We start from the raw sequence: 23,330 nt of genomic DNA, 5'->3' as shown, positions 1-23,330 counted from the left end.
TGGCAGGTACCGAGGGCTCAAAGCAGCGGAAGCCTTAGAGGAGTATAGAATGTATAAAGGGGAAACTTATAAAGGAAATTAGGAGAGAAAAAAGGGGGCATGAAAAAACATTGGCATGTAAAATAAAGGAAAATCCAAACTTATTTTATAAGTACATTTAAGAGTAAGAGGATAACTAGGGAAAGAATCGGGCCATTAAGGACCATAGTGGTAATTTGTGTGTAGAGCCGGAAGACGTAGGTAGAGGTCTAAATGAATATTTTGTGTCAGTGTTCACAAGTGAGAGGGACGATGTGGGTATGGAAATCAGGCTGAAGGACTGTGATATAATTAAAGAAATTAGCATTGAAAGGGTGGAGGTTCTAAATGGTCTGGCAGGCTTAAAAGTAGATAAATCTCCATGTCCGGATGAAATGTACCCCAGGCTGTTGAGTGAGGCATGGGAGGAGATAGCAGGGGAGCTGGCAATAATTTTCAATACCTCTCTGGCCACAGGAGAGGTGCCAGAGGACTTGAGGACAGCCAAAGTGGTACCGTTATTCAAGAAAGGAGGAAGGGATAAACCAGGAAACGACAGGCCAGTCAGTCTAACCTCAGTGGTGGGGAAACTATTGGAAGCAATTCTGAGGAACAGAATATATCTACACTTGGAGAGGCAGGAATTAATCAAGGACAGTCAGCATGGTTTTGTTAAGGGGAAGTCATGTCTGACCAATTTGATTGAATTTTTCGAAGAGGTGACTAGGTGTGTAGATGAGGGCAATGCATTTGACGTAGTCTACTTGGACTTCAGCAAGGCTTTTGATAAGGTCCCACATGGGACACTGATAATGAAGGTAAGAGCCCATGGCATCCAAGGCAATTTGGCAAATTGGATCCAGAATCGGCTGAGTGGCAGGAAGCAGAGGGTGATGGTCGAGCGGTGTTTTGTGACTGGATGCCTATGTCTAGAGGGGTTCCACAGGGATCGGTGTTGGGTCCCTTGCTGTTTGTGGTATCTATAAATGTTTTAGACTTGAATGTAGGAGGGTTGATCAGTAAATTCGTGGATGACACCAAAATTGGTGGGGTGGTAAATAGTGAGGAGGATAGCCTTAGATTACAGGAGGATATAGACAGGCTGGTCAGATGGGCTGATCAGTGGCAAATGGAATTTAATCTGGATAAGTGTGAGGTGATGCACTTCAACAGGACAAACAAGGCATGGGAATACACGATAAATGATGGGACCCTGGGAAGTACCGAGGATCAGAGGAACCTTGGTGTGCATTTCCATCCGTCCCTTAAGGTAGCAGGACAGGTAGATAAGGTGGTTAAGAAGGCATATGGCCTTTATTAGCCGAGGCATAGAATAAAAAAGCAGGGAGGTTATACTGGAACTGTATAAAATGCTGGTTAGGCCACAGCTAGAGTATTGTGTGCAGTTCTGGAATCCGCATTATAGGAAGGATGTGATTGCACTAGAGAGAGTGCAGAGGAGATTTACCCAGATGTTACCTGGGCTGGAGAGTTTTAGTTGTGAGGAGAGATAAGATAGACTGGGGTTATTTTCCTTGGAGCAGAGGAGATTGAGGGGGAACATGATTGAGGTGTATAAAATTATGAAGGGCATAGGTAGGGTAGACAGGAAGGAATTTTTCCCCTTGGTGGAGGGAGCAATAACCAGGGGGCATAGATTTAAGTTAAGGGGCAGGAGGTTTAGATGGGATGTGAGGAAGAAATTTTTCACCCAAAGGGTGGTGGGAATCTGGAACTCACTGCCTGAAAGGGTGGTAAAGGCAGAAACCCTCATAACGTTTAAGAAGTATTTAAATGTGCACTTGCGATGCTATGGCATACAAGGCTATGGGCCTAGTGCTGGAAAATGGGATTAGAATAGTTAGGTACTTGTTTGACCAGCGCAGACTCGATGGGCCAAAGGGCCTTTTTCTGTGCTGTAGACCTCTATGACCTTCAAAGATTTGTGTAGTTGCAACCCTAGGTGTCTTGTTCCTGCAGCCCCTTTAACATAATATCATTTAGTTCATATTGCCTCTCCTCATTCTTTCTACCAAATTGTATTACATTACACTTCTCGGAGTTAAATTTTATCTGCCATTTATCTGCCCAATTTACATCCTCATGAAGTCTGTTACTATCCTCCTGTTTATGTTTATTACATTTGAGTTTTGAAATTATGTCTTTATACCAAAGTCCAGATCTTAATACTGTTCCCAAGGGAACACCACTGCACACCTCCCTTCAGTCCGAAGAGCAACTGTGCACAATTACCCTGTTTTCTGTCCCTTGGCCAATTTTGTATCCATGTTGCCCTTCAATTCCATAGCTTCAATCCTGCTCAAGTCTAATATGTGGTGCTTTTTAAATTTGTTTTGAAAGTTCATATACACATCAACCACACTATCCTCATCAACACTTTCTGGAACTCCATCTATTTATCTTTAACAAACCCATGATTATTTTAATTTATAAATCCACACATTTCCAATGTCAATTGGTTTTGTCCTGGATTATTATACCCTAAAATTTCCTTATCACTGAGATTAGGCTGACTAGCCTATGATTTCTGGGTTTATCCATCACTTCTTTCATTAAATAGGCTATATATATATATGCAATTCTCCAGTCCTCTGACACCACTCCTATAATCCCAGGAGGATCAGAAAATTATGGCCAGAGTCTCCACAATTTTTACCTTTACTTCTCTCAGTAACCTTGGATCCATCTCAACCAGACTGGATGACTTTTCTACTTTAAGGACTGCCAGCCTTTTAAGTACCATCTGTTTATCTATTTTTATCATATCCAATATCACTACTGCCTCCTCCTTTACTGCTACATTGCATCTGTCTTTACCAGGAAGAGGATGCTGCCAAAGTACTCATTTAATATCTCAGCCATGTCCTCGGTCTCCACAAGTTTATCTTCTTTACGGTCCTTAATCAGCCCCATCCTCCTTTTGACTATTCTTTCGTGTGTTTATAAAAGAATTCTGGGTTGCCTTTTGTTACCTGCTAATCATGTCTCTCTCTCTCTCTCTTTGCCCCTCTGATTCCTTTTTTTAGATGTCCTCTGTACTTTCTATATACAACTTAGTTCTCTACTGTATTACGAAGTTTACAATAATCAGAAGCCTCCTTTTTCAGTCTCATTTTTGGTCTTGTCAAGGAGGCTGCTGACGTCAGCAGTGACCTGTCATGAGAACTTGATCCTCCTAAGGCATGGTGCACAGGCATATCGAGAGAGCTGATTCTCTGCCTGTAGACCCTGTTCTGAGGGCCTTGCCTCCTTCCAGCTGGATCTTGGTATCCATTCCCTCTGCCCATCAGAGGAGAAGGCAGCTGTTGATGCTATTGCTTCTCTTGTCCCACATCAAAGATGCAAGGTGGAGCTGGATAAATTCTTTCATGCCTTGGTTAAGCCTGGTAGCAGGGAAGTGATAGACAGGTGAACTGCCTTCCAAAAAGTTGGCAAGCACCTCTCAACCTCTCACCTGGCAATGGCTGGAGCTCTTCAGTTTCACTGATTAAATGCTTTCCAGCTTGTCAGTTTGCAAAAGATGGTGGTGTAGTAATAATGTCGCTGGACTAGTAATCCAGAGGCCCAGGCTGATACTCAGGGGACATGGGTTCAAATCCCACCATGGCAGCTGGTGGAATTTAAATTCAATTAATAAATCTAGTCTAAATAATCATCGATTATTATAAAAACCTATCTGGTTCACTAATGTCCTTTAGGGGAGGATATCTGCCGTCTTTACCTGGTCTGCCTATACGTGACTCCAGACACAGCAACGTGATTGATTCGTAACTGTCCTTTAAAATGGACAAGCAAGCCATTCAGTTCAAGGGCAATTAGGGGTGGTCAACAAATGTTGGCCTTGCCAGTGATGCTCACATCCATGAAAGAATTTTTATAAGTTTCACTTAAGAAGCTCTTCCCATTGTGCACTCGCCTCGGTGACCCTGGCAAGTTGCTGACAGCATGGGAATAAGTGACCTGGCTGTGAAATCCAGAATTAAGGGTTATAATAGTATTTAATTGGCCTCCTCAATATCTTAATTGGTTTCTTGAGAATCAGAAACTTAGAAGAGGGTGAATCCCAATCCAACATCAATTTTTAGGGATTTGATTTCCCACACGTACCTAAACCCACCTCCCTTTGTCTGAGAAAATTCCACCCACTGTGTCTGAAGGATAGTATGTCATGATAGTTTTGACTCAAGTTTTCATAGCGTATTCAAGGACATTAGATTTGATTTATGGAATAGATCATCTCCAAATGCAAGAATTGTTGATTAAAGTTTTCAAAGAAATGGCCACAGCAGGCAGCTCTGGTGCTTGGACTTGGATCTGAAGCATGGGAAGGTGAAAGTGGCCCAAGAAAATGAATGCTCCCTCAATAGTTCAGTTACTTAAGGAAGTGGCCCCTACAGACAAGTAAGTTAATTCCACTGGATTAGCTTATACGGGAAACTAAATCAAGCCAGAGTTTCTCCTCTCAAATGTTATCCAAGGATTCATGCTGAGAGAACACCTGTCTGAGCATCAACTGAGAATGGGTCAGGTTCAGCTGGGTTTTCACACCAGTGGATAAATTCAGTGACATTTATCTATGAGTCTTGATGTTAAGGATATTTATTTATGGGTGATCTCATAGTTAAGCTTGATCATGTTTTCAATTGTACCCCCACACATACACTTTATAGCAGAAGTCACTGTAAAATGATCAGGAGCAGCATCCTTAGCTGATATTCATGTTCTTGCTCAGGGATGCTGAAACTAACTTTAGGTACCCTAAAGACCTTCTGATTGAGATCAGCTACCTCAATACAGAGATCGAACATAGGTCTTTCTGGTTGATATAACTCTTTTATTCACTGCCCAACCAAGGCAGTAGGTATACTCAGCTCCACATCTTTCAATACTTACATTCTCATCAAACTTGGAATACTTGTCCTTCTCCAACCTGAACAGCTCGCTGGGAGGGATTTTCATCTTGGCCAGTTTTGCTGCCTGCAGGTAGACAAATAGTGTGAATTAGTCAGTCAGCTTTCCTTTAACTCCTCCTGCATTTATGTAATATAATCCCCAATGGCAGAAGCAAATGGAGATCTAATTGTTTGCTCTGGCAGAATCATGATTCAGTATTCCAAGTCCTGTTGTCCTTCTATACAACTGCACTGCTCCACCACACATACATTCATCATTCATACCCCCCACCCCACAAAATCATCCTGTGTGATCTCCACATCTGAGTGATTCTCTCTGCACCTCTGCCAGTCTCCTCCCAGGTATTCCTGGATCTTCTGTCTTGGGAGGTGGGATAATGGCAGAAAAGGAGGCAGGGAAGCCATACTGCCCCATACCTGAATATGCCTCCTCTCGCTTCCAGGACTGCCAACTAGCCTGTCCTTCTCCACATACTGCATGCTGCACAGGTGAAGTCAAGTGACAATCTTGCAGAGGCCCTAAATTGTTGAGTCTCATGATACTCCATATCCACCTCAATTTGCATAAGTTTTCTGTTGTCTGGCTAGGCTTTGCCTTGTCTCTGACCCCAGGCTTTTAGACACTAATCACTTGACCACTTAAGAAAAATCAGCTGTAACTAATGGTTATATTTTCCTTCATCTAAAGTGTTTATTTTGTACTAAAACACATACTGTTGCAGTTAAGGGTACCTTCTGCAATCAATAAAATATAAGAACATAAAAAAGACTTGTCTAAGCTCATCTCTCAAGAAAAAGTCTACAGCCTTACCAATCACTTTGAAAACTTAAGGAAACTCAGGATAGAGAAGTAGAATTGGTTGGAGCATTAAAGTTTTTTCTGTGATAAAGGTTGAGGAGTTGGGAAGACATGAAACAGAGGTGCTATTGAGAGGAAGGTGTAATTACAACATGGCAATTTTCATCACAGGGAGTTTCCATTATAAATGGACAAAGGAATCTATAATGGAAATGTCGACATGAAAATGTGACAAAAAACAGGGCAACAAGTAATGAGGCGTTGTGGACAGGAAAGTACATACAAGAAAAATTTTAAATATATTATAGATTTGACATCTGCTCAAAACAGGAGGACAAAACAAAAGTGCATAAGTGACTTTCAAAATTACTCATGATCTGCATGTTACAATGATAAACTGGCATCTGGACTAAAGTGAACACAACATTATTTGTTCAACTCCAAGCTGCCAGCTACAATAGTTTGACAGGAAAAGGGATAGGGGAGCTGCCAGCCACCTTATTCTCAATCAAATAGCCTGCCTGTTTATTGATCTGCATTCAGAGTGACTTTTATATAAAAGGTCAAAGGATTGTCAGGGGAGCACATGTTACATCCTGTGATATTCTATGGAATAGAAAGCTAAATGATTCACGACAACAACTTAACCCATTCAAGCAAGAGGTCTTCTATGGGCAGGTATTGCTAAATCCCAGATAAGCTTTTCCCACGATTCTGTAACCTTCTAAAAAGGTTGAAGTTTACACAAAAAATCAATTACTGCAAGCATCAAGTACCTGAGGGGAGGGGTGGAGGTCAATGATCACTGTAAATGCAGTCAGAATGGTAAGCGTGCTATTAACCTTCAGCAGCAGTTACAGTTGAATATTTTGGTATTACAAATTAAGCACAAGTGTGTAATAATCCTAACCTCCCACAATCTGGTTGCCACCCAACATGCACCTACACACATTTTTCTTAGGAAGGATCTTTGAATTGAAATGAGGAGTGGTCTTTCTGGTTGATTTTCCCTGTCTTATTTTAGAAGTGCCAGTTGTATTGTTCTAACGCCCACCCAGTTGAGATTGGCTAATTCAGTACAAACTGGAAATCAAACCTGGTACATTTATGGTCAGCTGCTCACTAGCATTCCAGTGCTATTTTAATGTAAGTGTCTCAGGTGGCTGACTCTTCATTGCAAGACTAAAGTGAACATATCTGCATTCAGCTATGTAAATGATCAACCAGATTCTTGCTCTTACTTCTCTCTTCCTTTTAATCTAAATGATGTCCACTAGGACAGATGCAACAGACCAGACAAGTTGTGTAAAACCAAGTGCATAGGCTGGTACAGCAGCTGTGACAGCATGTGTCAAGTTCTCACCTCCTGTTCTCGTTTTTTCTGGGCTGCTTCTTCCTTCTTCCTCTTTTTCTCTTCTTCAATCTGTAGAACAAACAGTGCATTTATCATGATTGAAGTTTTTTACTGTAATGTTTTCTATTTAACAAGCAGCCAATGTTTCTCAGATTGCAAATTGTCTCCATGTTACACCTGTACTTTGTGACATATTTTCCATCTGATTTTCTCCTCAGAAGACATTGGCTCTCACTGGGTACGGTTCTACAAATGTCAAAGCCTTCTGGTACCCTGTCCTAATGGCCACTCTCCATATGTGAGTTTATGCAGTGCGTTACACTAAGCAAAACATTACTGAGAGTCTGCTCCTCGCAGATACAGATTTTACATTGGGCAGTGCTGAAGGTGGGGGTAGGCGGAGTTGATAAAAAGTGCTAAGGAGCAAGAATCCTGGCTGTATTAACCTCTCCTTAATTTAAGAAGCTGAGGTAAATTATATAACCTTGGCTGCACTTAGCTATTCACTACAGATGTTATGATCTGTGTGATTTTGCAAAGTATAGGAGCAACCTACTTCATTTCCATTTATCAGAAACAAAGCAACAAAATATCTAGACTCTTGCAGTCCCAGAAAACCTGAGGCCCTCTCCCTCTATGGTCACTGAATATACCAACGTGGCAAACTTTATTCAACAGTTATATTGGTGGGGCCTGGGAAGTTCTCAGCTTTTATGAAACTTAAAAATGAGACAACCTGTCAGCTTGTGAGCGTCAATACCCGTCATTCTGATCTGCCACTATGGCCCAAACTTTCCGGTCTCCAGATTGTGAATATAGGATATATGACCCAAGATACGCGTCGGGACCCTGAGGAAGTCCTGACATGCTGACCTACTGGAACTGCCTGGGAAGTTTTAGCTTCCAGTGGGAAATTCCCTGGGATTGTTCGTAACTATAACTCCGAGTTACAGTCGGAGACTTTGAACAGTTCCGATTACTTACCTGGATGGTTACCCAGGAAATGTTAGACAGAAGAGACCTAGTCTAACTCCTGGGTAACTACAGAACTGACCACCCAATAACTCACACTGACCCCCTGACTCACCCCACGACCACCCCCTTTATCCCTAACACCTGGCTACCCCCATAACCCCCTTGACTATCCTTCCTGACCATGCGACCCCCCTGACTACTCCCCTGACCTGACCTGACTAGTCCCCAACTCACTTGCCACCCCACCCACTCTATTCACTTACCTCACCCAACCTACCCAGTCTGCTACCCTATCCGGTTATTCATTCATCCATTCACTAACATTCACACTGGACCTTTAAACATCATACGGTAACAATGAAAGACAGAAACATAGAAAATAAAAGTAGGAGTAGATCATTTGGCCCTTCGAGCCTGCTCCGCCATTCAATATGATCATGGCTGATCCTCTATCTCCATGCCATACTCTCATTCTCTCCCCTTACCCCTTGACGCCCTTAGAGTTTAGAAATATATTTCCTTCTTAAAGATATTCAATGACTTGGCCTCCATGGCCCTCTGTGGTAGAGAATTCCACAGGTTCACCACCTCTGAGTGAAGAGGTTTTTCCTCATCCTAAATGTTCTAAATGGCCTACCCCGTATCCTGAGACTGTGACCTCTTGTTCTAGACCCCCTGCTGCAGCCAGAGGAAACATCACCCAGTATCCAGTCTGGCCAGCCCTTTTAGAATTTTATACGTTTGAATGAGATCCCCTCTCATTCTTCTGAACTCCAGTGAATTCAGACCTAGTCGATCCAATCTTCCCTCATACAACAATCCCGCCATGCCAGGAAGCAGTCTGGTGAACCTCTGCATCCCCTCTATGGTAAGGATATACTTTGGTTCTCTAGCATTTCTGGGAAGTTATTTGTGTCTTCCTCCGTAAAGAGAGAACTAAAGTAGTTGTTTAACTGCTCTGCCATTTCCTTGTTCTCTGTTATAAATTCTCCTGTTTCAGCCTGTAAGGGACCGACATTTGTCTTCACTAATCTTTTCCTTTTTACATACTTATAGAAGCTTTTACAGTTTGCTTTTATGTTTTTTGCAATTTTACTCTCACTCTATTTTTCCCCTCTTAATCAATCTCTTGGTCCTCCTTTGCTGAATTCTAGACTGTTCCCAACTGTTCCCTGAGGGCTTGTTACATTTTCTAGCAACTTTATATGACTCCTCTTTGGATCTAATACTATCCTTAGTTTCTTTTGTTAGCCATGGTTGGGCTGCTTTTCCTGTTGTGTTTTTACACCAGAAAGGAATGTATAACTGTTGCAATGCATGCATTTGTTTCTTAAATATTAGCCATCGCCTATCCATTTTAAAGAGGCTCCCCAATCTATCTAAACCAACTCATCCCTTATACCTCTGTAGTTTCCTTGCTTAAAATTTGGGACCGTAGTTTTGGATCGGACAACTTCACTTTCCATCCTAATGAATAATTTTATCATGTTATGGTTACTGTTCCTTAAAGGAAAAGATTATTAACTAAGTCTTTCTCATTGCACAATACCAACTCTAGGATAGCCTGTTCCCTAGTTGGTTCCTCGATGTACTGGTCTAAAAAAACACCTCGTACACACTCCAGGAATTCATCCACTACAGTATTCTTGCTAATTTGGTTTGCCCAGTCTATATGTAGATTAACGTCACTCATGATTACTGTAGCACCCTTGTTGCATGCATCTTTAATTTCCTGTTTAATGCCGTCCCCAACCTTACCACTATTGTTTGGATGCCTATAGACAACTCCCACTAACATTTTCTGCCCCTCGTTGCTGCTTAGCTCCACACAGACTGATTCTACATCCATATTTTCTAAGCCAATATCCTCTCTTACTAGTGCACTGATTTCATCCTTAACTAACAATGCCACCCCTCCTTTTCCTTTTTGCCTGCCTTTCTGAAATATCGAGTACTCTTGGATATTCAGTTCCCAGCCTTGGTCGCCCTGCAGCCATGTCTCTGTAATCACAATTATATTGTACCCATTTACATCTATTTGTGCTGTTAATTCATCTACCTTATTGCGAATGCTCAATGCATTTAGATACAGTGCCTTTAGACTTGTCTTTTTGACATTTTTACACATTTTAGTTTGTACTATGGCCCTATTTGCTGCTAGCCCTTGTTTTCTTTGCCTTCCACTTTTGCTTTCTACTTTTCTGTCTTTCAGTCCTAACTTTGTTTCCCTCTCGTGTCTCCATGCTCAGGTTCCCATCCCCCTGCAACTAATGCCGTAGAAAGGGTGTGTGACTTGTCTTTCCCTCAGCTCTACAACGCTGCGATGGAACTCTTGGAGAGATGCTGCAGTCTGCATTTCTGGGAAAGCTGGGCTTGGGAAACCTGGTCAGAAATGCGGAACAGCATTGAGACGGGGGATAATTTAAACAGAGTGGCAATCCGACAATGATTGCCGCCCTTTGGAAGATCCAGGCCTATGTCTAATGCTTCTTATAGTGCACTGACTGTTCTGTGCTACAAAAGAGGCAGTTTTAGCCAGTTTCCAAGAAAATCAGGTGCTCCAAGCAATTAACAAGCATCCAGAGTTTGCCTGTCCTATCCAGCATAATGTTGAAAGGAGTTCTGATGAAAGGTCATTTACCTGAAACATTAAGTTGCTTCTGGACCTGCTGAGTATTTTTAACATTTTTTATTTCATTTCAGATTTCCAGTAACACATTATTTTGCTTTTATAATATTGAAAGGGGACTGGGATAGGGTCCTGTTGAGGATTAATCCTTCTGTTGTTACATGCATTTCTCTGTACGGTGATAGAAACTTTATGTGGAACGGTTTGCTAAGAGCGTCAAACAGTGGTATTAGTCAGGAAACTTGTTCATTGCTGTGTGTTCCATTGGATACTTTTACCTTGCCAACATGGTGAAAATCAGCATTTTACCTTTTTCTTCTCTTCTCGTTCCCTTAACAATGTCTCTCTGTCCACAAGCTTCACCACAGTAGGTAGCCCTGCAAAAGCATACCAAACCATCAGTAAATCTCAGCCGAACCATTCAGTCACATAAGTAGACTACTCCCTCCTACTTTTCTGAAGGTGGTAACTGGTTGGAGTACCATGAGATAGGCAGGTTTCCAATACTTAAGTGGCTATTCTTTATGACTGAGCACAAGAGTGTTGGCATCCTATACAGATGATCTTGATTCTGTCCTTGATAAACAGCAATAACGGTTTTTGTAGGGGTCAGAATCAGAAGCATGAACCCATGCTATTTTTTTCACTCATCCAGATGTTTGTGGATTCAAGTCCCTCTCCAGAGACTTGAGCACAAAAATAATCTAGGCTGACACTCCAGGGCAGTACTGACTGAGTTTTGTGCTGTTGGAAGTGCTGTCTTTCAGATGATTTATTAAACCAAGACTTGTTTGCTCTTTCAGGTGGGCGTAAAAGATCACATGGCACAATTTAAGAGGCGGAGCTGGGGAGTTATCCGTGGTGTTGTGGTCAATATTTATCCCTCAATCAACATCACTGAAATTAGATTATCTGGTCATTATTACATTGGTGTGGGGGAGAGCTGGCTTTGGCTGCCATGTTTCCTATAGTGCATCAGTGACTACAGTTCAAAAGAGCTTCATTGGTTGTAAAGGGCTTTGAGGCAACCCAAGGTCATGAAAAGAACTGTATAAATGCAAGTCTTTGTTTTTCACTAAGGCAAATTAGAACACTCTAACTGCTATCCTGGAATCTGTTACTCAATGTGGTTCAGTGCTGTGGCAGATAGTCAAATATTAAACATTAGATTTTCCATAGGACAGCACATCAACAGGGATAAAATTATCAAAAGAATTTTCCACATGAATCAGGTCATAGCTTATCAATGGTCTTCACCATGCCTTTACTTTTCAACTTTATACCTTTCTATCACAGATCACTGGTTAATAATGCAGATAAAGCTTTTGAACAGATCTTTTTTCTCTTCCTAACCAAAAGCCCTGCAGCCAACTTCAGAGCTCCAACGCAGCACACAGGGATTAAACATTTTGTCTATGTCAATCAGCTATTCACTGCATTACTTTGGTTAAACTATAGAAACAATTCTTAAAAGACTTTATGGAGTTACTCCAATAACTCAGTGTGTAATTACACAGTAACAAAAATGAGGGGATCCAGGTTCAATCCCTGTTAATGATTAACTGATTTCAGCTAGGATAGTGGTTATGAGCATTACAATGAGCCTCAGTGCCCCTGGAAGAGGAAGGGGGTTGGGTTGGGTGGTGGGGAAACATTTTAAAACAAAAGTCCTCAGGAATATTGTCCAGTTTAGTGCAGCAGGAAGTGTTCCTCTGAAGACTGGAATTGAAGCAAAAGCAAAATCAAGAAAATGCAATGGAGCAGGTAAGAAAGCCAGGGGGCCCTTTCCAAGAAGGAGCAGAAAGGGTGCTGACAATGGGCAGATTTTAATCAGTAGAGTATGGCTCTTGACAGCAGGATCTGGAGTGGGTTCCACTTCTGCTCACACGTCAGGAGCTGAAACACATTACGACGTAAATCTCAAGCGCATGCAACAGGCACGTGAGCCATATACAATCACGCAGTGGCGGCAAGCAGGAAACATCCATCCCCGCCATCACCTTACTCAATTAAATTTTACGATGGGATATAAAAGTCCAGTCTCTGCAAGCAGGGAGAACTGGTAGGAAGATGGCAGCAAGATCTTCCACCTGCAGGGCCAGTGGACAATTTTTTTCTGAACCACAACCTCCATTCCCCTTGGTAGCTTTTGTGAATTAACGCCTCTCACTCCGCCTTCTCCTCTCTTCATTCCCCCAACTCCTCTACAACAAGCATCTTCCTTGATCCCCCTCACCCAACCCCCCTCCCCCCCACTCCTCTACAGCAAGCATCTTCTTGGACTCCCATTAGCAACATATCCGGATACAGATGAGCAGCGGCTCCATGGTTCTGCGATGCCTCCCTGTAGGTTTTTCTCCAGGCCATCCGGCAACAGCGGGAGGTGGTCTGGCAAAAGAGGACCCTCCCATTTGACCAAGGTGGCCTGGACGGAGATCGCAGAGGTGGTGAGCAGCTGTGGGGTCCAGCCCTAAACATGGGTCCAGTCTGGGAAAAGGGTCAAAGACCACCTGCGATCTGCCAGGCTAAGTGACAATGTGACATTGCATTAAAGAATCTCTCATGAGGGTATTAAGTAATGAAATTTGCAAATGGGGAGAGATGCCAGGCTGGAAAATGTGTGGCCATCGTCATTACCGTATGGCAATAGAGGTAACAGTATGAGACGATTGTGCATGATAAGGCATTTACTGCACTAGAATGTAACGAACCCTAAGGAAAAGGAAAAAGAACTTATCTTTTAAAAATGGAGATTTGGGCCTCAGAGACTGAGAACTACAATTCCCACTGGGCCCCAGCAGTCTCTGCGCATGCGACGGCCCTGAAAAGGCTGCACATGCGCAGATTGTTCTTTTTGCGATCTTGGGGTTTCTTTTGAGAGTGGAGGTTGGAAGACCTTGTGAGAAAGACAGCTTCAGTGAGCTGGTTGGCTCACAGTGTGATAAACGTCTGAGAAATCCGTATAAACTTGGTTCTGAAATGTCGTGTCTGACTGCAGTTGGCCTATTAGTTGACATAGACCGGATACTTACTGCGAACATTAGAGTACAAGATAGATTTTGTAACTTGTGTTGTCTTTATAAATTTGCATATATATCTGTAAAGGTATAGTTGGAGTGAAGAAGTAATGTATATAGTTCATCTTTTCTTGTTTAATAAATGTTTTATTCTTTTGTTAAAAGTTCATCAGCAGACTCCTGTGACACTGTTCAGTAGCTGCCCTCCGTGTTTTTAAAAAAATAAAAAATTAGGGTCTATCAACCCAGGTTCCACTCTGGGATCCGACTTGTCCAGTAGTAACATCACCTGGGATCATAATAAGAATATGGGGCCAGTATGTGGCATGGGGATAAGAGAGTTAGGTGTCTCTTGACATACCACCAGGTCTCCACTTCATCATGCAGGATAAGAAGACCTTCAACGCCAAGGAGAGGGCCAAGATGGAGGGAGGTGTTCCTGAGAAGTTTCTAAAGCCATGTGAAAAGGAAGCCATGGAGATTGTGGGAGAACAGGGAGGCCATTCCATTGTAGATGGTGAGGCTGGATTAGCTAGCCAGCAAAGTGAGACTGCCTCCAACCTGGTATTGAGACATAGGTGCACTAGAGACAAGGGTGAAACTGTGATTTCCTGATAGGCTGTAAGGGGAAGTTCAGTCTTTCTTTTTGTTCTCCACTGCAGGTCATCCCCCAAGTGTGTGAAGGCCCGATCCCAAGGAAGAAAGTGACAACTCCACCTCTGAGGATGAAGACCTACAACCCAGAGGATGCACCATCATCCTCCACCAGCTCTGTTACAGTCACGAGATAGTGGAGGATTCACATATAGAATTTGGGGAAAATTCTGGTGAGCACTTCATGGACAAGTACCAGCACCTGAGGGAAGCAATGTCAGACAAGCTTCCTGACAGTGGGAGTACTGTTGGGGATCAGGCCCATGCTAAGCCCCAGGCTGATGATGGGCCTCTGGTCGTGGTCACAATAAGCCTGCTGGAGATGCAGACAGGCAGGGGATAATCTGGCAAAGGTGCTAGAGGCTATGCAGAACATTGCGCGAATGGTGGAGGAGTCCATCCAAGTCTTAAGTTCAGTCATGGCTCTGACATGTGAGTTCATGACTTCCTCCATGGAGAGGGGAATTTTGTACCCCATGGGCTTTTACTTTTCTGACCAGTCTGACTTGTGGGACTTTGTCAAATGCCTTACTAAAATCCATGTAGACAACATCCACCGCACTACCCTCATCAATTGTCCTTGTTACTTCCTCAAAGTTAGTGAGACACGATCTTTCCCTAACAAAACCATGCTGACTATCCCTGATTAACCCATTCCTTTCTAAGTGACAGTTTATCCTGTCCCTCAGGCTTGATTCTAATAATTTGCCCGCCACTGATGTCAGACTGACCAGCCTATAATTATTTGACCGCTCCCTCACACCCTTTTTAAATAATGACACAACGTTCGCAGACCTCCAATCTTCTGGCACCTCGCCTGTATTTAGTGAGGATTGGAAAATGATCCTCAGAGCCGCTGTTTCTTCCCTGGCTTCCTTTAACAACCTGGGATACAATCCATCTAGCTCTGGTTATTTACTGACCTTTAAGGATGTCAGTCCATCCAGTATTTCCTCTCTCACTATGGTTATTGTATCTAATATTTCTCTTTAACTAGAATATCATTCCTCTCCTTAGTGAAGACGAAGTGCTCATTGAGAATCCTGCCCACATCTTCAGCATCAGTGCACAAGTTACCGTGTACATCTCTGATAGGCCCTACCCTTTCCTTATTCTGTTGGTCTTAATGTACTCGTAAAACATCTTTAGGTTTTCTTTGACTTTACTTTTGATTTTTTTCATATCCTCTCTTTGCTTTCCTAATTACATTTTTTACTTCACCCTGCACTTTCTATGCTCCTCTAGGCTTTCTACAGTATTAAATTTTTTGTGACTATCATAAGCTTTCTTTTTCTGCTATATCTCACCTATATGCTTCTAGATAACTAGGGGGCTCTAGATCTGGCAGTAGCGCCTTTTTTCTTCGTGGGGACATGCATACACTGCGCCTGCAGAATCTTGCTTTTGAATGTCTCCCACTGGTCTGTCATGATTTCCTTTCAAGTAGCTGTAACCAGTCCACTTTCACGAGATCACCTCTCAGCTTCGTAAAATTTGTCTTTCCCCAATTTAGAACTTTCACTCCTGTTCTATCTTTATCCTTTTCCATAATTATGCTAAATCTAACTGTATTATGGTCACTTTCTCCAAAATGGGTCCCCACTGCTACTTCATCCACTTGCCCAGCTTCATTTCTTAAGACTAAATGTAGAATTGCACTCCCTCTCACTGGGCTTGTTATGTGCTGGCTAAAGAAGTTCTCTTGAATGCAGTTCAAGAATTTTGTGCTTTTTGTGCCTATTACGCTGTTTGTATCCCAGTTGATATTAGGGAAGTTGAAGTCCCCAAATATTATTGCCCTATTGTTTTTGCACTCAGAAATTTGCCTACATATTTGCTCTTTTATCTCCCTCTCACTATTTGGGGGTCTATAGTACACTACTAGTGTTGTGGCTGCCCCCTTTTTATTTATAACTCAACCCATATAGCCTCATTTGATGATTCATTTGATGATTCATCCCTCCTCACACTGTAATTGATTCTTTAACCAATAATGCTACACCCCGGGCTTTTTTAGCCCCCTCTATCCTGCCTGAAAATCCTATGTCCAGGGATGTTGAGCTGCCATTTTTGTCCCTCTTTAAGCCAAGATCCATTATAGCAATGATATCATACTGCCATGTGTCTATCTGTGCCATTAGCTCATCAGTTTTATTTGCTATATTCCTTGCATTTAAATAAATACCTTTTAACATTGTCAAATTCCTGTGCTGTAAACCTTTGCTTCTTCTGTCTTTCAGAGTAACTCGCTAACTTTCTGTCGCCTGCTCCCTGCTCTGAATTTGTCCTATTTGAATCTGCCCTCAGCTTCCCACCCCCCTGCCAATCTAGTTTAAACCCTCCCCAACAACACTGGCAGATCTCCTGGTCCTATTCAGGTGTAGACTGTCTGGCTTGTACAGATCCTACCTTCCCCAGAAGCAGTCCCAATGCCCCAGAAATCTGAAGCCCTCCCTCCTGCACCATCTCTCCAGCACACATTCATCTGGTGTATTCTCCTATTTCCATACCCACCAGCACGTGGCCTTGGAAGTAATCCGGAGATTACTACCTTTGAGGCTCTGTTTGCTAATCTCTTTCCTAACTCCCTGAACTCAGCCTGCAGGACCTCATCTCTTTCCCTACCTATATCGTTGGTACCAATATGAACCACAATCTCTGGCTGTGCACCCTCACCCTCCAGAATGCTCTGAAGCCGCTCAGCGATATCCATGACTCTTGCACCGGGAAAGCAACATACCATCTTGGAATCATGTCTGTGACCACAGAAGCGGCTGTCTGTTCCCCTAACTATAGAAAGCCCTACCACTATTGTTCTCCTTTCTTTTCTACTTCCTCCCTGCACAACTGAGCCACCCATGGTGCTCTGGACATGACTCTCGCTGTTCTCTCCCTCATTGGTACTCAGAACTCAGTACCTGTTAGAAAGTGGGATGTCCTCAGGGGTCTGCTGCACTACCTGCCTTGCCTGTCTGTCTTATGGCCACTCAGTCCCTATCTGCCTGCTCTTTCTTAAGCTGCGGGGCGACCACCTTCTGAAACATACTATCTATGTAGCTTTCATCCTTGCGAATGCACTTCAATGACACCAGCTGCTCCTTGAATTCCAAGATACAGTGCTTGGGTTTTTCCATTTGGTGACACTGTCTGCATATGTAGTTGTCCAGGACATGGATAGCGTCTTGGAGTCCCCACATGGTATAGGATGTGCACTCGAGTGGTATGAGGAGCACTTCCATGCCTCGAATTTTTATTTACTGCACCGAAATTGGAATTAAAGCAAGCACAATAAAATGTTAATTAACTCTTGCTCTGTCCTTGCGTCGGGTTGTTTTTATCAAAGTCCCGATTCTCCCTGGAAACTCTTGCTTTGTCCTCGTCCTCTGATTTTTAAAAATCCCTGATTCTCACTGGAACTCCCGCTCTGTCCTCATGCTGGTTTTCTTTTCAAAGCCCCTATTTTTCCTGGAACTCTCGCTCTGTTCTCTGGTTGTTTTTTTTCAAAGCCTAGGACACTACCCTGAGGAACTCCTGCAGTGATGTCCTGCGACTGAGATAATTAACCTCCAACAACCACAACCATCGTTTATGCTAAGTATGACTCCAAGCAGTGGAGAGTTTTCCCTCCGATTCCCATTGACTCTAGTATTGCTAGGGCTCCTTGATGCCACACTCAATCTTGATGTCAGCTGCAGTCACTCTCACCTTACCTCTGGAGTTCAGCTCTTTTATCCGTGTTTGGACGAAGGTTGTAATGAGGCCAGGAGTCGAGAAGCACTGGCGAAACCCAAACTGAGTATCAGTGAGGTTACTGCTGAGTAAGTACTACTTGATAGCGCTGTCGACAATCCCTTCTATCACTTTGCTGATGATTGAGTGTCGTCTGATGAGGCGATAATTGGCTGGGGTGGATTTTGTACTGCTTTTTGTGGACAGGACATGTTTAGACGGTTTTCCACATTGCTGGGTAGATGCCAGTGTTTTAGTTGTACTGAAGTAGCTTGGTTGGAGCATGGCTAGTTCTGGAGCACCAATGCCAGAATGTTGTCAGGGCCCACAGCATCTGCACTTTCCAGTGCTTTCAGCCATTTCTTGATATCACTTCGAGTGAATCAAATTGACTGAAGACTGGCACCTGTGATGGTGGGGATCTTAGGAGGAGGAGCTCAGTTAGACAGATCCAAAGATTGAACGACCTCACCTGATGCACAACACCTTTAAGCCATTGGGAAAAAAAGAACACAAATTTCCTGTGCGCTGTTGACTTAATCTTTAAGGTAGGACTTAATTTGGTAAAGTTCCCATTCAATGAGTACTTACGCTACGCAAGTGCATGGTAAATAGGGTCCTACGACCAGGTGGCATGATGTCTGCTGACACACCACTGACTTTATTTCAAGAACTCAACCTGATGTCAGGAAACAAAAATTTCAACTCCTGCTTAATTATGTCCCTCCAACCCACCTCATTTCCTGCTCTTCGAGGCCCCTTTAAATTCCGCCCTGTGTTTCATCAACTTGGCTGAAGGTTGAAAAGAGGATGATAAAAGACAACACCTCATGAGCGCGTGGTGCCAAGTTATATTTCAAAAACTTGTAGGACATCAAAGGAATGCAAGACAAAGAGGGAAGGATTTTCTCAGTTTCACAGAAACTTGGAACAAAGGAGCAGGAGTAGGCCATTTGGCCTTTTGAGCCTGCTCCATATTCGATAAGTTAATGGCTGATCTAGTTGTGGTCTCAACTCCATTTTCCAGTCTTCCCTCCATAACCCTTGACTCCCTTGTCTATCAAAAATCTGTCTAACGCAATAAATTCAACAAATCAGCCTCCCCTCCTTTCTGGGGAAGAGAATTCCACAGACTAATGACCCTCAGAGAAAATCTCTCTCCTCATCTCAGTCTTAAAGGGCAGACCTCTTCTTTTTAAACTGTGTCCCCTAGTTCTTGTCTCTCACACAAGAGGAAACATCCTCCCAGTATCCACTCCATCAAGTCCTCTCAGGATCTTTTATGTTTCAATAAAATCACCTCTCATTCTTCTAAACGCCAATGGGTATAGGCCCAACCTGTTCAATTTTTCTTCATAGGATAAGCCCTTCATCACAGGAGTGAGTCGAGTGAACCTTCTCTGAACTGCTTCTAAGGCAATTATATTCTTTTCAAATGAGACCAAAACTGTACACAGTTTTCCAGAAGTGGTCTCACCAAGGCCTTGTATCGCTGCAAAACTTCCCTATTTTTGTATTCTATTCCCCTTGAAATAAATGCCAACATTCCAATTGCCTTCCTAATCATCTGCTGTACCTGCAAACTAGCTTTTTGTGGTTCAAGTACCAGGACACCCAAATTCCTCTGTAACACCAAGTTCTGCAATCTCTCTTCATTTAAATACTATGCTGATTTTCTATTCTTCCCACTGAAGTGGACAAGTTCACATTTTCTCACATCATACTCTACCTGCCAAATTTTTTGCCCACTCACTTAATCTATCTATGGGAAGAATATTCCCCCCGTTGGGGGGCGGGGGGGAGTGCAGGAGTGGGCACATGCAGGCACGCCTTCGATCGGCACCCCCAATTGGGGGGGGGGCGCCGCCATTTTACGTGGGTAGGCCAATTAAGGCCCGCCCATCGTGACGTCCGCCAGGAAGCGCTGTGCACTCCGTGTGGGCGGATTCCCTCAGCCGGGAGTGCACTCTTTTGCGCATGCGCGCGAAAGAGAGCACTCATCTCCCTGACGCTAAGTGCTGCCGCAGGGAGATCGGCGCCAAATTCAAAAATTGTCAATGCACAAAATTAAAATTTCCCTGACATGTCCCCTCATTTGACACTGTCACATGAGTTGGGACATGTCCATCACTTTCAATCAAACTTTTATTAAATTTTTAAAAACCTACATAAAACCTCATCCAGCCCGTGGATGAGGTTTCATTCTATTGCTGAAGCCCGCAATACTTTTGATTACTTTTTAAATGGCCTCAATTGGCCATTGACAGGTCGGTGGGCGCACAGCTGATTCAGCTGCGCCCCTGCTGAACTGAAAATTGAAATGACGCGGGGTGACGTTGGGAGTTCCGCCTGACATCATCCCATGTCATTTTGCCCCGCCCCCCCGCTCGCCGACCTCAATATCCTGGCCTATATCTCTGGATACCTCCTCTTGATAACTTATTTTCCTACCTATCTTGGTATCATCAGCAAATTTAGCCACCATTTATTTGGTCCCTTCATCCAAGTCATTTGATATAGATTGTAAAATAGTTGAGATCACTGCACAGATCTCTGTGGCACTTCACTAGTTACAGCTTGCCAGACTGAAAAAGATCCATTTATCTCTCTGCTTCCTGTTAGCAAACCAATCCTTTATCCATGCTAAGTTACCCCCCGAAACCATGAGTTCTTATTTTGTGTAGCAATCTTTGGTGTAGCACCTTATTAAAGGTTTTTGGAAATCTACATGTTCCCCTTTAGCCACTTTGCTTGCTCAAAGAACTGTAATAAACTGTAATAAATACGATTTCCTTTTCAGAAAACCATGTTGACTCTGCCTGATCCCATTATGATTTTCTAAGTATCCTGCTATAACCTCCTTAATAATGGATTCTAGCAATTTCCCTATGACAGATGTTAGGCTATCTGATCAGTAGTTTTCTGCTTTCTGCCTCCCTGCTTTCTTGAATAAAGGTGTTACTTTTGCTATTTTCCATTCCACTGGGACCCTTCCAGAATCTAAGGCATTTTGGAAGATTATAACCAATGCTTCTACTATGTATGCAGCCACTTCTTTTCAGGCCATCTGGTCCTCGGAATTTGTCAGCCTTTAGGTCTAATAGTTGTTCCAGTACCTTTTCCCTATTGATGGTGATTATTTTAACACCTTTTGATTTAGAATTATCTTTGGGAAGTTTTCCAAAGACTTCTGCAGTGAAGACAAACACACTATACCTGTTCAATGTTTCTGCCATTTCCTTGCCTTCTATTATTAATTCCCCAGATTCTCTCTCTAGAGGACCAACGCTTGATTTAGTTACTCTTTTCTTATTTGAATACTGGTAGAAATTCTTATTATCTTTTTTTTTTACATTTCTAGCTAGCTTTCTCTCATACTCTAACTTCTCCCTCATTATTATTTTTTAGTCATTCTTTGCTGGTTCTTAAAATCTTCCAATCTTCTGACCTAACATTAATCTTAACAGATTTTATTCAAATTGACACTATCCTTAGCTTCCTGATTTAGTCACAAATGACACATCCTTTTCAAAGAGTCTTTCTTTCTCACTGGTTTAAATCTTTGCCAACAGTTAAGCATCTCATTAAAAGTCTGTCACTACATCTCGACTATCCTACCTTTAACCAGTTTCCCAGTTCACTTGAGCCAACTCTGCCTTCATACCCTTATAATTACCCATATTTAGGTTTAAAACACTAGTCTTTGACCCACACTTCTCACCTTCAAAGTGAACGTGAAATTCTATCATGTTATGATCACTGTTGCCTAGAGGCTCCTTTACTATGAGATTATTGATTAATCCTACCTCATTGCACATTTCCAGATCTAGAATAGCCTGCTCCCTGGTTGGTGCTAGAACATACTGCTCTAAGAAATTGTCCTGAATACACTCTGAACTCATTTTCCAGGCTACCTTTGCCAATCTGATTCACCCAATCTACATGTAGACTATAAGCATCACATAATTATTGTGGTACCTTTCTTATAGGCCCCATTTACTTCTTTCTGTATACTCTGTCCTACAGTATAACTACTACTAGGAGCTTACTACTACTACTCTCACAAGTGACCTCTTACCTTCCCTATTTCTTATTTTTACTCAAACTGATTCTACATCTTACTATTTCGAGCTAAGGTCATCACTCAATACTGTACTAATGGCATCCTTAATTAACAGAACTACCCCACCAGCTTTTCTGAGTTTGCTGTCTTTTTGAAATGCCAAATACCCTTCAATATTCAGGTCCCAGCCTTGGTCACCTTGCAACCATGTCTCTGTCATGACTATCAAATCATAGATGTTTATTTCTGTCTGTGTCAATAATTCATCCATTTTGTTATGAATGCTCTGCACATTCAGACACAGTGTCTTTAACTCTGTGCTTTTGCCATTTTTGCAATCTCTGGCCTTATCTGCTGGTGCGCTCTTACATCTGTATTCTCTGTCCTTTCCTACCACATTCTGGTTATTATTAATCACTACCCTGCTCTATTACCTTATTGTTTCTCTTTAATTTACCACATCGCTCCTCATATGAGGTCATCCCCCCGCTATTTAGTTTAAAGCCCTCTCTACTGCCCTGGTTATAAGACTCGCCAATGCACTGGTCCCAGGTGAAGACTGTCCCAACAGTACAGCTCTTGTTTTCCACAGTGCTGCTGCCAGTGCCCAGTGAATCAAATCTAATTTCTCTAACACCAGTCTTTAAGCCATTCATTCAACTCTCTCTTATTTACCCTACACCAATTTGCTCATGGCCCAAGTGACAATCCAGCGATTATTACCTTTGAAGTTCTGTTTTCTAATTTAGCGCCTAGCTGTTCATAATCCCTAAGCAGACCCCCCTCCCTTGTCCTATCTATGTCATTGATACCCACATGGACCACGGCCACGGTATTGAGGAAGAATAGTGGGAAAAATGGTCTGATGATTATTGAGTTCAATGTAGTAGGACACAATTATTTTGTTTGTGTATGAAAATCTCACAACACACTCAGTGAAGTAGAAGTTGGCAAAACCTATGGATGATAACTTGCAGGTTGACTAGGCTCAGTACCTTCATGGTCCTCAAAGCGGACTCCAAGTTCTGGAAGGATGTCGTCTCGAAGGCCATCACACAGCTGTAGAACCTCACTCACTGTAACACAGAAGGAGTTAGTCAATGCGCAACCATTTCAGACCATGTCAGAACCATACAGTACTTTTGATTCTAATCCACA

The 23,330-nt window shown here is 42.7% G+C and overlaps 1 protein-coding gene across 4 annotated transcripts in view; it reads right to left on the bottom strand.

Annotated features, from left to right (window-relative positions):
* cars1 (cysteinyl-tRNA synthetase 1) overlaps positions 1-23,330 on the bottom strand; it is a 78,407-nt gene that overhangs the window by 3,606 nt on the left and 51,471 nt on the right. For all 4 annotated transcript variants that reach the window (XM_078548962.1, XM_078548964.1, XM_078548966.1 and 1 more), the window contains 4 exons: positions 23,168-23,248; positions 11,019-11,086; positions 7,115-7,174; positions 4,933-5,016 (listed from right to left, as the gene is read on the bottom strand). In XM_078548962.1, the coding sequence (XP_078405088.1) occupies positions 4,933-5,016; positions 7,115-7,174; positions 11,019-11,086; positions 23,168-23,248 (293 nt within the window). The remainder of the gene's footprint in view (positions 1-4,932; positions 5,017-7,114; positions 7,175-11,018; positions 11,087-23,167; positions 23,249-23,330) is intronic.

This window comes from Cetorhinus maximus, chromosome 9 (assembly GCF_964194155.1).
Source record: "Cetorhinus maximus chromosome 9, sCetMax3.hap1.1, whole genome shotgun sequence".
Lineage (NCBI taxonomy): Eukaryota > Metazoa > Chordata > Chondrichthyes > Lamniformes > Cetorhinidae > Cetorhinus > Cetorhinus maximus.
Note: the sequence above shows the minus strand (reverse complement) of the source record. Positions and strands in the feature narration are given on the sequence as shown.